The 17,826-nt window shown below is 36.7% G+C and overlaps 3 protein-coding genes and 1 pseudogene across 3 annotated transcripts in view; 2 read left to right on the forward strand and 2 right to left on the reverse strand.

Moving 5' to 3' along the window:
- The window catches only part of LOC120263257 (gamma-tubulin complex component 4), a 5,919-nt gene extending 5,607 nt beyond the window's left edge, over positions 1-312 (reverse strand). The window contains exon 1 of the mRNA XM_039271123.1: positions 268-312. Within this exon, the coding sequence (XP_039127057.1) occupies positions 268-312 (45 nt within the window). The remainder of the gene's footprint in view (positions 1-267) is intronic.
- Positions 313-6,455: 6,143 nt separating this feature from the next.
- LOC120263258 lies at positions 6,456-12,677 on the forward strand (annotated as a pseudogene).
- A 1,468-nt stretch (positions 12,678-14,145) lies between these two features.
- On the forward strand, positions 14,146-16,388 carry LOC120263541 (serine/threonine-protein phosphatase PP1-like). Its single transcript, XM_039271491.1, has 4 exons — positions 14,146-14,439; positions 15,160-15,719; positions 15,807-16,007; positions 16,108-16,388. The coding sequence occupies exons 1-4, from the start codon at positions 14,229-14,231 to the stop codon at positions 16,129-16,131; spliced, it is 996 nt and encodes a 331-aa protein (XP_039127425.1). The 5' UTR covers positions 14,146-14,228; the 3' UTR covers positions 16,132-16,388.
- Positions 16,389-16,462: 74 nt separating this feature from the next.
- LOC120263542 (phylloplanin-like) lies at positions 16,463-17,805 on the reverse strand. The gene is made up of 2 exons (XM_039271492.1): positions 17,503-17,805; positions 16,463-17,059 (listed from the first exon to the last, which is right to left on the reverse strand). The coding sequence occupies exons 1-2, from the start codon at positions 17,771-17,773 to the stop codon at positions 16,779-16,781; spliced, it is 552 nt and encodes a 183-aa protein (XP_039127426.1). The 5' UTR covers positions 17,774-17,805; the 3' UTR covers positions 16,463-16,778.
- Positions 17,806-17,826: the final 21 nt, after the last annotated feature.

Consider the following 17,826-nt stretch of genomic DNA (forward strand, 5'->3'; position numbering starts at 1 on the left):
GCTATCGCGAATGGAATTGTGAGATTTTATCGGTTTATAGGTCTGCGGTTTTTGCCGGGTAGACAGAACGCTTGCTGATCCGATGCCCATTTGACTACTGTCACCAAGGCTTAACAAAGGTTGTCCTCTTTTGCGCTTGGTGCATAATAAATTTTGCATCTTGTTGGGAAAGATTGATTTTTGCTTATTGGGATGTTAGCTAACCACTTAGTTTGAAGTCTTTTGCCTCCTCTCTACGAGCTCATTGTGGAAATAGAGCGTGAAAACGTTAGAGGTGGACAGCTTCTCAATCTTTTGCATAAAAGATGTCATTGTGGTGTCCCAGGTGCAAGCATGTATCCAGAGGTAATTGGAGGATTATATGAATTGCAGTTCTAGAACATTAGCATTAAATGCTAAAGTGGTACTTTTTATTAGTATTTACTGGAAGCTAGGGTGACTATTATGGCATGGACTTCAGTCTTCCTTCAACCTTCCTTGGATGGTTTGGAATTCTTCAAGATCCAACATGGAGAATTTTTTCATTAGAAGGTATTATGTTTCTGAATTTATGTTTGTTGGAAAAGGGCAATTTGCATGAAAACTTAAATAATCAAGTAACTCCTTATCCTAATTTTTATTGCATTTTGTATCTTATTCTTGAGGAATAGGTGGCCCTTGATGTATATCACAGGATACAGATTTATTGGTCAAAATCTTGTTATTTTTTTGACTTTTTACTTAAGTGGCATAACCTTCCACATCCTCTGACCTTATGATACGGTAGATAGATATGTAGAAAGTGAATCAACTCAAACCCATTCGGATCACAAGCTGAGCAGAAATCATTTGAAGATGTGTCTCTAACTTTAATTTGGCATTCAGGATTCCATATTTTCTGGTAAACTGTAGTATTTCACTTAGTGGAAAGGAAGAATTATAATTGTCTTGCTAAGAGATATAATTTAAGTGCTAAAATTAAACCATTGGATTTCATTACCACTTTTGTTGTTGCATTTTTTATTTTATTTCTTCCATTATTATTAAGACTATTTACTGCTAAGCTAATCAGCTTTATTCTGATATACAGGATATATTACGGAATATATTCGTATGCCTGTTGGGTGGTTCTTTTTCTGGCAAGGCAGTTGGGGTTCTTGGAATCCAGTTATAGTCTCAAACTACAACAAACGTTTATTACCACCCAGACACAAGAGGGATTCCCTAGCTGCAAAGGTTCTTTTAGGTGGTGCACCCAAAAGGAGCTCTTTAAAAGGGCATTGATTTGTTGAAGAACTACTTCCCCAATCTGAGTCTGATAAGATTTATGCAATGCTTGACAACTGAGTTTATTGGTTGTATTTTTCTGTTTGTATACATGCTCAGTCCCTATTGCTGACATAAATATCTATTCTTTTCCTTTTGCTTTGATTTTATGAATTCCCCTTGTCTACAAATATTGTGAATTTTCAAGCTGGCCTTGTTTTTTTCTTTTCGGAGAGGAATCACCTGAGTTTCTAAAGGATTTTGAATCTGCTGTTAGTTCTATCCGCGTGCACAGCAAATCATCTCTGGCAGGTTGTGCCACTGTCACACTTGCAAAATTTTGATACTCTTGTTACTCTTTCTTTTGTAATTCTTGCTGAGTCATACTCTCTTTTTATTTACAGCTTGTTGTCATGCGTGCAGATTTGAGCCATTGTTAAGGTGCGCAAGACTATTTCCTTTTAGCAAAGGGGATTTCTTTCAGGTGGAGCTTTCTTTGGTTCCTCCTCAAACTTTTTATAGTCCTTCAGAACCATCACCAAATTACCATTGGCATCATACTGAAAATAGTATGCTTACACATATGATATGAAGATACATTGAAAAGAGTGTGATTATACCCTTCGTTTGGTGATTAGTATTAGTAACTGAGGTTTCTTTTCTTGCCATTGGCAGTATTGTCGATCTCAAGAGCCATGTGTCATTCTCCCCTACCCAAATACAGCAGTTTGTGATGTTTGATTTTCTAGAATATTCTATATGAGATCACCATGTAATTTATCTCACTTTCGGTTGCTTGTGTAACTTTCAGTGCTTTCTTGAGGAGAGCCGACGATTGATCGTCTACCTCGCCAATCCACTGCTGAAGCAGATCTCATGGTCCCATTTCAGCTTGTAAAGATTCAGATTTTTTCCTTGAAGCTTCGTTACATCAATGAAATTGCATCTCTGGTTGGTACATTGAAGCAGTAGAGGCTAGCTGAGGTCGGAATGCTTTATTTAAAGCAGTATGAACTATTTCCATTACTTAATGCAAGGCTTCATTAAAGACTATAGGTGATGAAGACAAATATTTTCAAGTCTCACTTAAGGTCGGTTACCTTTTGACTACCATTTGCCCCCATAAGCCCATTCCAATTATACTGAGTTCAAATCATTTAAAATTGTTTGGTAATGATCATCACAGTCAGTAAATCCAGCCACAGCAGATGCCTCTCCAATGGAGATAGCCTGAATTTGAATCTTGTGCATGGGTTCCTCTCTTTTTGGGAGCTCTAATATAATGTAATATTTATTTTCTCGGTTTTTCCGCCAGAATGCCCTCATTTAGTATCAGTGTGGGTGCTGCTCAAGTGGGTTTATCAAAGATGAAGCTTAGCACTGATGGTGTTCCGGTGTTCCATCTGGATCTGCCTCATCAGAACTTTCAGTCGATGGTTGGGATGGAATGGCTCTTGAATATTCTATTGATTGTTTTTCACTCAAGAGGTCCCTATCTAAGTGAGTTCATAAATAGGATTTTTGTTGATTTCCGAATTGCAAAATATTGTGTAACCAAACTCATCAACTCTGTGGTTCATAAACTTCTTTTAATTTTGTTGTTGTCTCTGTTCATCTAATATAAGAAAGCAGTGGATTGTTTTCAGGTACCGCAAAGTTTTCAGTATTTAATAAGGCTTAAGCGTACACAGATGGAATTGGAGAAATCACTTAGACTGTTATGCATCAAGAACATGTTGACTTTAACTATCATAAGATAGAACAGCTCCATATCTCTCTGGAGGCGGTATAACTTGATGTGGCGGATTAGGAACATATGATTTTCTTGATCAGAAATCTGCAGTTTTATATCCAGGTCATTCCCTTAAGATAAATTGTTGCCATGTTTCCCTTGGTTCTTTTATGTTACTTCACGAGAAACATAACATTTATGGAATTTATGATCAACTGTTAAAGTATCTTCTTGTAGTTATGACTAAATAGCAAATCTTTGTGGTCTAGATTGCACATTTCACTTTGGTTTGTACAAGTATCTTGTTTTTCTGCTTACAAGGATTTACCTATGCTGACTTATTATTACTTTTGTAGGTTGATGTCATTGGTCTCAATGGAATTCCTTGCAAGCTAGTGTTCAAAGATTCACACGATTTCACTGAACTTGTTGGAGTTTCACCAAGAGTATGTAATTGATTTGCTATTTCTCACACGCAACTATTATGTTTTAATTCCTGTGCATAAATATTTCATGTGGATGAAACATGAAATTTTACATGCACTATTAACTGCTCTGTCATGAGCTTTTTGAAAGTAGATTTTTGTTAGAGCATATCATACAATCAGTTTTGTTATACCCTTCCATCGTAACATCTTCCGGGTGTCAGCGATAAGGCAGCATTTTATTTTGTTTACTGAGCGTGCACTTGTCTTTAGTTTGCAGTTAGTTTGTCGACTTTGATCGCAATCCTTCCACCTGGACCCATTGTGGCTCTGTATCAAAAGTGTTGAGACAGCACATAAGCTGAAACTTTTGCCACTGCAATGCTGGAACATCGAGCGCATATGAGAGCTAATCCAGGGCATGTCTGAACGCTGGAACGCACATGACGGGTATCATCTGCCGAATTCTCCCTCTGATTGAGCTGCTAGTTGAGAGGCAATAACTGATCAACCTCGAGTTCCACCTTCATGTGCCTATCATTTCATCACTTTCAACTTCGGTGATCCGGGAATTTGGCAAGAAATCAAATTCTCTGTACACCACCGTTCTCCGGGAGTAGCCCGGCTCGCAGGGAATCAGCGAGCACTTTCATTTCTCGCGACAATTCACTCATGCGCTTGGCAATTTTAATTCCTTCTTGAGAGTGGCTCATATGCTGAAGCTGGAGTACTAGTTTTCGAGATGTAATTCTAATTTGGCTTTTCTCCGGCAAGCAGGCTCACGGCAAGAGGTGTGCTGAATTTCGTCCGACCACGCCCTCACGCTACCTATTGTTCCAGCAATAGTAGCGAGTATATAAAGCGATTCAACCGAGCATTCTTTATCTGTACAGCTACCCTACAGGTTTTTCGATGTACCAGAGAAGTCGATTGCCGAAAGAGATCCTCGAGTGTCTCGCAGACTTTTTCTTTACAGTGTGCATGGTGTTTTCCAAAGGAACAGTGTGGAAGATTTTATAATTAATCAAAACTTTGTATTGCTTCTACAGATAATGTGTATGTGTTTCATCGTATATAATCTTTTGATCAGATGATCAATTTCCTACACACTTTGATGTCTTGTATGTTAGGGTAGCCACTGTAGTACGTAGAGCCCTTCGAGCTATGGTTTTATGCAGTTCACCCGTAGAGGTTGCATATGAAACTATATTTTTAAACCATGTTTTAAATTCTTTTAAAATAAATATATTTAATTGAGATATAAGTTTAAGATCTTTCATTAGAAAATTAGTATTAATAAATCCCACAGTGCAATGGTTACAAGTTTTCTTTCCACAATTTTAAACTTGACAAACCACGCGTGACTTTCCTAGGTGCACAAGGGTAGGGTACTCTCGAGCAATGAGATCCCAGTGAAAATGAGTGGTATATGTAGTTCGGAGGATTAGGCGGCGTGGACCGCAATACAGGGTGTTGGAAGTTCGGGCTCATCGCTCATCGCGATGGCGATTCGCTTTATAGGTAAAGCCATGATTGGGATAGCAGGATCTCTTGGCTATTCGAAATATAATGGGTCTTTTCTCGAGAAATGTAATGACTTTCCTATGTTTATCGATTAATACTTAGCGATCACGATTCAAAACCAGACGATGCTATAGTTTTGAAATCCATCATAGAACGTAAAGTGCTGATGCATTAGAATAGATGATTAGTAGTCCTTTATAAAGAGAAAATAATGTGTTCTTCTCTTAAGTTTATATGACAAAAGGATTTATGTATTTTTATATATGTTTGTATTTGTTACGACGTTTGTTGTTTTGTATAATAATAATAATTTCACACAATTTTTATATATAATTATGTGAAGAAATAAATTATGCAGCATATCTGTGATGAAAACGATAAAAAAGAAAAAGAAAGTAATTATAATTAATTAAAAATATCTCTTACGTATCATTTGACTTAAAAACAATTAAAATAATTTATTTACTTTTATTTTTATTTATTTTAGTTTAATGGAGTTCAAAAAGCATGGTCATTTCCACCAATGTTCGCCATGCTCCTTCTTCTCTTCTAAGCTTCCACTTCGTCTCCTTCTCCTCTCTATAAATAACCTCTTCTTCTTCTTCTCCAAGTTCAGCCCTCTCTCTCTCTCTCTCTCTCTCTCTCTCTCTCGCTCGACTAAAGCTCTCGGGTTGCCTTATGAAGCTTCTGCAGAAGAGCTTCAGGTGAGAAGAGCTGCGAGCTCAGCTTGCTCAGCGTGGACTTGACTCCGCCGGTACCAAGCCCGTTCTGGCCATGGCTGTCCTTTATCTCTTTCTCTCGTTCGCTCTTGGGCGCTTGATTGATGGATCGCTTTTGATGGAACAAACATTGCTTGTCTCTTTGGAGTCAAAGTTGAGGAATTTCTGTCTCTATGATCAAGTTTCAGCTGTATATCCTCGTTGGGTGCACGCTTTTGTGAGGGAGCTTGAGCAAGTGCTGTCCTCGAATTTCTCTCCCAATTCTTGGCCCTGTGCTTCTCTCTGTGTCTCTCTCTAATGGAAAAATTTTCAGAAGCTTCCATTACTACTGTTTTAAATCAATGTTCCGACTACTCTATATCTCCTGAGGTACAAATTTTGAGCTATACTTGTCGTTGCTCGCACTTTTGAGCTGTTGGCGAGAGACTTAAGAAAGCACCATTTCCTCCTTTTCTCCTAATTCCTCACTCTGTGGTGTCATCCCTGTCATAGACACAATATGTTCTGTTTCTAATCAAATTTCGGCTCTCTCTTGCTCTACAAGATCAAATTTTAGTTGCATCTGCTCTCAATCTTTCCCAGGCACCTTTTCATTCGTTCTCTTGTGATATCTCATTGCATAGCTACATTTTGTTTATTGAATGGCTAACATGAGTCCATCTTCGAAAATCTGCCCGAAGTTTCATGAGGCTTCTTTTGAGTGAGCATAAGATGAGCATGTTTCTTTGATCACGGTCAAGAGACTGAGGAAACTTCATACAGAAGGAAGAAGAAGAGAAGGAATCTCATTGAAGATGATAACATCTAGCAATGCCACTGGTGGTGGTAGGAAAAAGACGGAGACTCGTCTACAAAGATCCTGAGCCTGGTGATGCCATTGAGAGGCTTCAAGAGATGGGTGTAGAGAACTCAGTGAGTTAGCGCTGCCAGTCGGGGGCTCGACCAAATGGATTGAAGAGGAACTCATTGATAGGCTTTCTACTGAGTTTGCTTAAGGATTCTGTAGATGCAGTTGAAGGTACGCGAAAAACTATTAATGGTGTTCGTTGTACAGAGTGCTGGAATCAGTTTTTGATGAAGTTTTGTTTTACTTTGCCTATGTTTTGTCCAGCTAAAGAGGAATTGGAAGAGGTAAGGAGAAAATGGTCACTGCAGCAAAGAAAGGGGGCCGTGCTAGCAGTCGTGGCTCCCCAGATAATATCAAGTCGAGCTTTCATGTGTTGCAACATGTATATATCAACTTATTTGCTTTAGCGCAAGTAACGGACCACTCGAAGTGATTTTTCTCCATCTGAGACAAGAAATACTTTTGCTTCGATGAGTGATTGATTCAAATTGATTTTATATCCTCTCTAACTTGCCCTTTTCGAGGAAGATATTCTACATTTTACTTTAAAATGATACTGACCCTGACTGAGCAACAAACCATTGCTACTAATCTCATGTCATTGGTGGTGACAGCATCCACTTCAGTTAATTTGATAAACTATGATTTGAACATAGAGCTTGAGTCTCTCATCCCTATTATAAGCTTTTGGGTTAAATCGTGCCCTAGATACATATCGTTTGAGTTTGCATATAACATTGCCCTAGAGCTTGGTTAATTGGTTTGTTTACAATGTGGTTTAAACATATAAATCTTGATCTCTCATCCTATTAAGCGTAAAGCTATTGGGCTGAATTAGCTCAAATAATATGTTTGATTTGCATCATCTTAACACGAAGGAAAAATACAAGGCGTTTGTGAGAGAAACCAGTAGCAGGACAACAATAATGTGATCATAATTCATTCTAGAACATGCATGTTGCAAGAGTTTTATTAATTTGTTTTTTGTTGAGAGCAACTTTTCTCTAATAAATTTGGGCTAAAATAAAAAGATACTAACCTTAGCAAATAGTTGAGATGAACTTTTATTTGATTTGATGCAGTGGTGGAAATAGTTAAATATTTAATTGGCATTTTTGTATTCAATTGGATATGATTTATTCTGCTGCGATATTTATAAGTGTTCTTTGTGCACCTGCTTAGCCAAAAGAGTAGCATTCTCTGTGCAGGGGAGGAAAGTCTATGATGCCATTCGTAGTCAAACAAAATGTCGGAGAGAGATAATAATAACTTTCAGTTCTATGTGATTCAAGTTCTTGGTATGTTCACTTCTTTCATTTTGCTTATTTAATATATTTTCTTCAGATTGGTATTATGTGGAAAATGCATCAGACTGACGGTGGTTTGTGAATTGGTTTGTGAGGGTTTCTCCCAACCCATATTTAATTCATGCAGCTAGTGATGAGAGAGCTTCCATTTGCTTTCTCCTATATTCTATGATCCTTATCTTCTTAGTGCACTGTCCTTCTTGGGTGGTTATATATGGAACCACCTGCATATCAAGCTTATCTATTAGACCCACATGGCATTTCTATTCTTCCTTTATGTCTTAGGATTTACAGTTTTTCTGCATTGAGCCCTATTGCCTTCTAAACTCCAGAGCAAATTCCTTGCATTTCTTTCATGCTTTTCTAGCTAATGAGGCCGAATTTCCTAGATTTTGTGTTTGCATTGCTTCAGAAATCTTTCCTTACACACAATAATAACTGCAGAATCCACGATGGCGGTGGCAAAATTCGCGGTTTACAATAAGATGGAGCGAGGTTGGAATTAAGGTCAGAGACCAAGTTACGCCTGGCACCGCAATGACAGGGGTTGAGGCGGCGTTAATGAATTTCAAAGCGAGAGTTCTTTGACAGGAACAGAAGAGTCATTGTAGTCCTGGTCAGGAAGGCCTTTGTTTATGTAAACGCAAATTTTACTACGCAGTTTGGAAATGGACTACAGTGAAACTGACAAAGCAACAATGTGTTATTCATTGTTTTATTATTTTATATGATTACTGAGTGATTTGTGATTTTACTCAATTGACTATATTGTATGCATCTTATCTTTATTGACCACATTGTATTTTCATATAATAAGGTTTCAGAATATTGCTGATTCATCTGTTGGTAGTCAACTTCAAGAGACAAAAACGCGACCAATGTGTGTGCACGGTTCATATCCCTTATTTGCAATATTAGCATACGATGAAGCAGCAAATGTTGGAGAGAATAGGTCAGTATTCCTTATGTCAGTGTTCCTTTTGTGCTCTCTGGTTGTGCTGAATTTGCTGTGTGGAATATGCAGTTTGGTGTTGCATAAATAATTAGCCACTATCAATGAGTGAAGCTCATCTACTTTGCCAGTGAGACTTGGTCTATAATTTTATATTGGGCGCGAACTTTTTAGTGATGAATACAAAATGGTAGGCACACATTTCAATTTGTTTATAAACCATCCCTTTGAGATCGCTTTCCTCCTTTGAATCTGCATTTCACACTCTTCTTTTTGGCTAATTTTTCTTCTCCTACTTCTAGGATACAATGACTGATTGCCGCATGGTGGCAAGCTAAAGCAAATCTACAATTTTGAAGGTGAGCCTTACTATACTGCTGTTATGCCTTTTTAATTTTCCAATAAAACTATGTTTCCTTTCTCGGATCACACACTGTGATCCTGCAATTTTTGTGGCGTAATAGTGAGATGAACATATATTTTGGGGAATATGGTGATGGAAGAAAAGGATAATTATCTATAACTATTAGCCCAAATTATCACATTATTAAATATTTCTCACAAATCTTATAATCTGGGGACTAAAAATTATAGAATGTGTGAAGCATTTGGTTGATTCAATTGCAACTTGCATGACGTCTGCGATGTATATTGTGTACAAGGTGAAGTAACCTGAGACAAATGCTTGACTACTAAAACAATAATGGTTATACGAAATTAAATGACACATTTATATAAGTCTCATGCTCATAACTAAAATGGCCCAGGGTGCTATGCTACAAGTACCACATGCATCTGGTGCAACACATCTGCGGTAAGCTGATAAGCGATGACCAACCTGAGTAACAAAGTAATGTTTAATTATACTGAGTTACTAACTTGATTCTACCACTGATCTCCACAGTGCACAGTTTTCTTTTGTTCTCTATCTGATGATGTGTTTGCTCACTAAGATTTAACTCACAGGGTTATGATGTATTAAGGAAGAGATCTCAGAGGTGATGGGACAATCTAACCGAAATGAACTTGAAGAACTGAGTGGGTATGTATTATTTCTTGAAGGACTACTGCCTCTTCATTAATTAGATAGCTTTCTTCCTTTTACTCTATTAACAGTGTTGGTGAGGTCTCAAAAATACACTGCATGATAACATTGGTTGCTACTGGAACAACGTTGATACATAATACCAGGTTCCTTCTATAACATATTAACATCATCATGGATTTTTAAAAGGTCTCTAATTAGGGCTTATGCCATTCATCTTTTATGTGACATGTTTGCACCATTAATGAAACAGAGGCATATATAGCTTGGGAAAATATGGCATGAAGTGTCCTACTAGTTTTGGATGCTGGTTTAGTCTTCATAGTACTTTTCTCATGGTGCTGCTACTCTTACTGTTTTTCTCATTGTCACAATTGAGTTGTTATTCGTGAGTGCTCTATTCTTGCCTCAAATAGCGGCTGACAGCCACTTTTCTTGGCAGAGAGTTTACACCGTCATTCCATGACTTTGGATTTTAAAAGATGCGTATGTCCTGCCAGAGCTTGAGCTTTATGATATTAGTTGTTTATATTTTACCTTTGCACCATGATGATGTATGGTGTAACTGATCATATGAAATCCAATACTGCAGGAGAATTTGTTATTGACACCCTTCAAGTTAAAACGCAAGCTTGAAATGGTAATTTCTTCTGATCATGAAAAGCTTTTTTTTTCCTTTGGCTATACTTGATACTTAGAATTGCTTTCTATGTCCGGATAATAATTAGCAATAATTTTTGCTATTCATCCAATCACTTACCGGCGGTTAATGGCAACTACTGTTTATATCTACACATGACTGTATATTTTCTGCTCTGGGATGTTTCATCCACTTTCGAGTGTATCACAGTTGCAAGATTTATTTGTCTGTTTAACTTTTGCAGTTTTTCTCACAAGTTCACAATCTGTGTGTATGTAGTCTGGAACTAATGTTCAGTGCATATTTGCATGTGCTGAAATGGCCTTCATTTTATTATCTTTTTGAGGGTTTGCAGCCTTGAGTGAGATGAGTTGCAACCAAGCTTTTGCAGGATGACTGTAGGGGCCCTTAAAGTGATTTTCTCTTGGAATTTATTTATTTGTTTCCAGGTTCTTCAGATTTACTCTCCCACTTATTGATAAGGCTTTGATGACAATACAAATCAGATTAGTATGAATAAAAAAGGCTTATGCTTGTGCTTTTCCCTTATGAAAAGCCAAAGGAATTTCTGATTTCACAATACCTTATCTTTGCTTGATGCATCATACATTTTACCATTGATTTGCTATCTAGTGGTGCAGCATATCAGTTTGAAAATTTTTGTGCTTTGCCTCTATTGCTAAACCATATTTTTGCAATTTTGTAGGAGGATCCTTTGTATTATCGTTATCAGCAACTCCACTGTGATCTAAATCAGTTGAAGCTGATTCTGAGGAGTACAATGGTAATTTGATTTGTAGCTTTTGTAGTTAGAAATATATCCAAGCCTTGAGGTTTTAAATGCATGATTTATGAGATCATGTGACTTGTTAAGACTTTTCAATTTACTGACATCAGTTTCCCGCATCAGATAAGGAAGTATATGCTGAATACGCATGCCAAAACACACTCAAATTATAAGGTTGATATCCAGCAAATATTTAAAGTTTCTAGGCATGGTGAAGTACGAGCGATTCAGTAAAGGGTGAAGATGAAAACCAGACACTTCATTACCTTATTCTCCATAGGGTTCTAGTTCCAACATATTTCCTTCAGTAACATGTCATATGAGTCAATGTGTGACTGCAGTTTTCAAATACAAAAATCGGGATGCTGCTCTGGCATGGTTCTAGACTCTCAAATTGGACTGGAATTCTTTCACAAGGTTATCCTTGTTCCTTCTTGCTTCTGAGTTTGCATTAGTGTGAGCATGCATCTAATTTTTACTTATGCGCTTTTTCTGAATATTTACTTCATGTGATCCAACTCTGAATTTTCTCAAAGTTATGTGAGAATATCTTATCATTTATTGATTGTGCCATAAAACTAACAGGATTGAGGATTGCTCCACCAGAAGCGCCTGTCACAGGCTATATGTTTGGAAAGGGAGTTTATTTTGCTGATATGTTCTCTAAGAGTGCAAAATTACTGCTGTGCATCAAATTCATCTTCATCCGGTGTTCTGCTTTTTATGTGAGGGTTGCTTCTAACTCATCAGCATTTTTATTTACTTGGTATTTGATCACAAGTGATTATAATACCAAACTGGCAGGTTGCATTAGGGGAAATGTCTGAGCTACTTGTCGCTGACTATAATGCTAATCAGTTACCACCAGGAAAAACTAAGGGTTTCTTTCTAACTTCAAGCTATATTCTTCATGATCTGAAATTTTCAATATTTGGTCTCAGCATGAGTGTTACTACATTAACTCATACAAAATTCTCTAACCTATGATGGATTTCCCTCAACATGTTTTTTACTTTGCAGTACAAAAGGGGTCGGCACTACAGCACCAAACATGTCGGAATCTTATTCACTTGAAGATGTGATCGTTCCTCTCGGGAAACCAAAGAAGCAAACTGACCACCAGGTACCAAACATCTTGTTTTTGTACTTACAGTAAAGAGCATCAGCAAGAGCTAGCTTATTATCGTTCTACATTTGCAGGGTGGTTTGTTGTACAATGAATACATTGTCTATGATGTCGATCAAATACGGATGCGTTACGTAGTTCATGTAAATTTCAACTTCAAGAGATAATTGATTTCGATGATTGTTCTGAAGTTTTGAAAGAATTGGAAGAGTTTTAGTTCATGTGATCATTACTGCAGCATCACATAGTTTATCTGTAACATCACATGTGTTTACTCATTGTAAAACTCTCAAAACTTATCTCTTTAATGAAATTTGAAGTTTCTGCACTTTTCTGATGCTGTTGTTGTTGTTTACTGTAAATCAAAATGTTAGAAAACTTTGCTTACAGCCTTACATTTGAATTGTCAGATAATTATTAGTATTGTGTTATCGTCTACTCAAATTGGTTGTATTTGTTAAATAAAGCAAACTAATTTTGATTAACTTTTTTAATCAATAATTATTAATATGTTATGAGTTTAGTGGTGCTGATTAGAGTATAAGTTTAATAAGCCGTTGGTAGTCTAGCGGAATTTTCACAAGACTATAATGGCCAAGGTGCATGGTTTTGGTGCGCTGACATACTGTAGTAGTATGGTTCATCATTATTCTCAAATTCAGATATTATTTATGGTACTGTTTAAATAGGTTTGGTTAGGTTCAATGGGTTTTCTGTGAGAGGTGTTGTATCTCTAACCGCACAATAGAGAATTTATTAGCTTACGATAGTAGTTCATGACAGGGATTTATTAACTTAGTTTGGTTTTTGAAAATCTTCTGGTTATATATGTGGCAGAACTTTTATAAACCCATATAATGTCTGATCGAGTACCACGTACATGCATGTCCCTTGGTATTTGTCACATTTGTCAATATATATATATATATATATATAAGTTTAAATAAGCACTAGATTATTTAGGCAAATAAAAAATTTAGTAGATAATTATTTGCAAAGTTAAGGTGTTATTCATTCAAATTATTTCAATTTTTCATCTTTTAAAGTATTTGTTTTATTAAATGCTATGAATTGTATTAATATATTGCCAAATTGCCTTCTAGAGCTTGTAGTTTACCCTTATTAGTCACTCAATTATAAATGTTCAGTTTTACCATTTAATTTCTACAAATTTTTTTATTTGTCTTTTATGCTTAAAATATAAATCACACATTAAAAAAAATATTAATAAATAAATACATCAACTACGAACATTCGTAAAACGTCCACAATTGGAAAAAAGTAAGTCATAGATGGAGATAGAAAAAAATGCATAAAATTTAGGGGTTGTATGTTAACGGTATACATAGCCTAGCATATTTATGTATTCATGGTCTGAACCTAAATAAAATCCAACTCCTATTGAGACAAAGACAGGCGGTTTGTCGGGCTTTTTTTCATAAACTTATTTAAATATAGGTAGTTCGGTGTTGTTTAGGTTTTTATAATTTTTTTCTAGTAGAAGTCAGGTTAGACGATTGTAATTGATTGAGCTATTATTACAATTATGATATAACGGTTCAAATCAAAATACTCTCATAATTTATTTGTATTTATGAACGGTTGGTTGTAGATGCGACCAGTATTAATAATAATGATAAATTCACAGTATTAATAAATTTTTTAATTAATTATTTATTTCCATGTCAGCGGGTCCCATTGAGGAGTCACTTTCTCAGGTCTCTGGTCCCATTTAGAACAGCCTAAAATTCACGCGTCTTTGAAGCTTTCCCAAAATGATAATAAAACAAGAAAGATATCAAATCGATTCATTCTCTTCTTCGTCTCTCTCGATCTCGCGATCGAAACCCTAGAAATAAAGAAGAGGAGAAGAGAATCGATGAGCAGGATGATGATGACGATGAGCTCCATGGATGCAATGAATACCGTAGTGCTGGATGATATCATACGGCGGTTGCTCGGCGGAGCTCGTTCTGGGAAACAGGTCCAGCTCTCGGAGGCTGAGATCCGCCAGATCTGTGTTGAAAGCCGACGGATTTTCTTATCCCAGCCTAATCTCCTTGTCCTTAAGGCACCTATCAAGATCTGCGGTTTGCTTTCCTCTCTCTTCTCGTTCTTTCATTGGTTTTTGGAATTTGGTGCAATAAAGATCGGTTCTTGGTTGTTTCTTGTGCGTTGAGTTGTATTTATTTAATTCTAAATTGGTTTGGAAAAGTAAGAGAGAAGCTTTGTTTATGTTTGTAACTTTGGAGATAAAATTTGAGTTCTTTTGGTTTTGTTTTTTGGGGAAATTTTGAAAAATGTTATCTATTTTAGGCATTACAATCAAGTTTTGAGAGAATTTGTATATTGAATTTCCAAGATATCAACTGGTTTGATGCATGTAACAAGCATGTAGCATGATGTTGTGACATCTCTGGCCTTTGAATATCTATTTGAGCCTTTTAGAAACTAGTTCAGTTTTAATGGTTGTTAAACCAGCAATTTTTTAGGTTAATATCTTGACAGCATTTGTTTTGGTTTTGCTGCAAATTTATAGAAAGTCGTCTCTTTTAGGTATCATGATTAGGTTTCACTAGAATTTCTACATTATATCCAAGATATCAAATGGCTTGATGCGTGCAAGAAGAAGAAGAATGTAGAATGTAGTGTGATGTTTAAACATCTCTACCATTTAGATATCCATTTGAGCCTTTTATTATCTAGTTCTGATGGTGATGAATGTGAAATTGGCATTTGTTTTAGTCAAAGTTTGCATCTTTAAAGCAAAGAACTTGGAAAACCTATCTTATGTCGCAGTTTAATTACAGGTGATTTACATGGACAGTTTGCTGACCTCTTGAGGTTGTTTGAATGTGGTGGCTTTCCTCCTTCTTCATCTTATTTATTCCTCGGGGACTATGTTGATCGGGGGAAACAAAGCCTAGAGACGATTTGTCTGCTTCTTGCTTATAAGTTAAAATACCCTGATAAACTCTTTCTTTTGAGGGGAAATCATGAAGACCCAAAGATAAATCGAGTTTATGGCTTTTATGATGAATGTAAAAGGAGGTTTAATGTACGACTCTGGAAAATATTCACTGATTGCTTTAATTGTCTGCCTGTGGCTGCACTTATTGATGATAAGATACTTTGTATGCATGGTGGCCTTTCGCCAGATTTGAACAGTCTGGAGCAAATAAAAGATATTGAGAGGCCGACTGAAATTCCAGAGAGTGGTCTTCTTTGTGATTTGCTTTGGTCTGATCCTGATTCTGGTACTGAAGGGTGGGGAAACAGTGATCGAGGGGTGTCTTGTACTTTCGGAGCAGATAAGCTTATAGAGTTTCTAGATAAACATGAACTTGATCTTATAGTACGAGGTCATCAGGTTGTTGGATACATTTCTTATTAGAAATTTTATTTCTTATTATGATATCTAGCTATGAATGTAGTTTTAACAGGTTTTGTCTTCCAGGTGGTGGAGGATGGGTATGAGTTTTTTGGACAACGAAGATTAGTCACAATATTTTCAGCTCCTAACTATTGTGGGGATTTTGATAATGCTGGTGCATTATTAAGCATTGATGACTCCCTGCTTTGTTCATTTGAGATATTGAAACCTATACTTAAAGCCATACCTGGCGGCTCTAACACATTAAGATCACTACCCAAGAAGGTAGGTTATCTGTTCCTTTCTTTGTGGTTCCTTGTTGTTTCTTTTTAAGTTAACTTTTGTACTGATCTTTTTTTTTCCTTTTCTTTTTTTGGTTTATCAGTCTTCTAAAGGTGGAAAGGTCTGAAGCTACTTGAATAACCTGAACATGGAGGTTGGCTTAACTTTAGATGATATCTGTAAATTGGTTTGGGTCCAGAAGAGGCCATGTTAATAATTTTATTGATTGATTGTCCTTCTCCAGTTTGAGACTCTTGAAGTCTTAGAATATATCTGTAAATGAATGGCAAAAATCTCCCTCAGCTGTACAGTAGTTAAAGTTTTCACCATTTTTGTTCATCTGTTCCTCGTCATGACAATAGATGCTTTTCTGAGGATTTTCTTTGTATCCATCCAGTCGCGATTGGCAGTGTTAATTCTTCTTGGTATTTAATGTCAGAACCACATGTTGAGGTTTAGCAGGATTCATATCAGATTTTGATGCTTCCTAGAAAAGGAAAATAGTAATTAGATGGATGTTGTTTATCATCCTTCAAGATTGGTAGCTCTAGCATAATGATATGTAATAGTAATAAGACATGCTATAATGATGATGCTACAAGGAGTTTATTCCGGCATCAAGTTGATGGGCTTTATTCTTATTATAGAATATCACAGCATTATTACAGCCTATGTTACGTTACATAGGCTTCAGAAGAGACAAACAGCAGACATTTAGTACTAAGATTTAGGGACCTTATCAGAGATGGCACAACAGCAGCAGGCTCTCCTTATTCAATGAACAAGAGAGAAACCACCTGGGATGATGTCAGTTATGCCACCAAGAAGTCCAGAGATGGTGCCGGTGAGCAGCTGCAGAGGTGACTGAAGGATGCCGCCAAGTGGCAGAGCGGAGTTGCAGGTAGACAGAGGAGTGTTGACCACCAAGTTGCAGTTGCTCAGGAGCGAGGATAGGAGGGTGCTTAATGGATTTAAGAACATAGTGAACACGCCGGCGCTGTCAGTGGTGGTGCTGGAGACCACAGTCCCTCCACACTGCAGTTGTACTGCAGCATCTGCATGGTATGTGATAATAGTTCTTAGAACTTTACTTTACCGTCATTAGTTTTTTATTTTTAATAAATTTGTGGACTATTACTTGAAATCCCAGCAGATTATAACCCTAGATTTCCATGAAATTGCATCTAGAGAATGGTGAACCTCTGTTATAGAGAAGCATGTAGTTTTGAATTATTTTCATACAATTTTGATAGGTTTAACAGCTTTGAACTTTCTATTACTATTATCACACTGTTGTGAAATATACTGCCATTATAAATAGTGTGTTTTTAGAAAATAGACCAAAGTTTTACTATTTGTTACTATCTTTAGAATTGAAGTTAAAGCATGATATAAGTGCAAATGAAATAGATGAGTTAAAGGGATGATTTCCGTAGTACTATCCTAAGATTCATAACAAATATTAGTTTGGCAATGGCTTAAGAGAGGTGACATGTACTTGGAAAAACAGATGTTATTGCGGTACTTGTGGGAATGTTGACGCCACAGGGGACAGTGCCATTGATGCGAATGAGCCCAAGGAGTTGGCATTCAGCTGCAGGGATGGCCACTCCAACCACCATGATTGCAGCAAAGAGAATCATCCTTGAGGCCATGGCTTGTACTTGAGAATTCCTGGAAACTATGGTGTGCCCAATAAGGTTCAAACTGATTTTTGTTTTCTTGGGTGTTGGTGTGTTTCCGGTATTTATAGAGAAGTCACATGCCATATTGCTCTGCTATATACCTCTATCGTGCATTTACCCATTTATCTACAAAATTA

The sequence above is a fragment of the Dioscorea cayenensis genome, chromosome 6 (genome assembly GCF_009730915.1).
Source record: "Dioscorea cayenensis subsp. rotundata cultivar TDr96_F1 chromosome 6, TDr96_F1_v2_PseudoChromosome.rev07_lg8_w22 25.fasta, whole genome shotgun sequence".
Classification (NCBI taxonomy): domain Eukaryota; kingdom Viridiplantae; phylum Streptophyta; class Magnoliopsida; order Dioscoreales; family Dioscoreaceae; genus Dioscorea; species Dioscorea cayenensis.

Bases quoted from the DNA above. Each gene is read 5' to 3' on its own strand.
- LOC120263541 (XM_039271491.1), top strand. From the start codon at position 14,229: ATGAGCAGGATGATGATGACGATGAGCTCCATGGATGCAATGAATACC. The intron at 14,440-15,159 runs GTTTGCTTTCCT...GTTTAATTACAG, and splicing joins GGCACCTATCAAGATCTGCG to GTGATTTACATGGACAGTTT. The intron at 16,008-16,107 runs GTAGGTTATCTG...TTGGTTTATCAG, and splicing joins TAAGATCACTACCCAAGAAG to TCTTCTAAAGGTGGAAAGGT.
- LOC120263542 (XM_039271492.1), bottom strand. From the start codon at position 17,773: ATGGCATGTGACTTCTCTATAAATACCGGAAACACACCAACACCCAAG. The intron at 17,060-17,502 runs GTACATGTCACC...CATACCATGCAG, and splicing joins AATAACATCTGTTTTTCCAA to ATGCTGCAGTACAACTGCAG.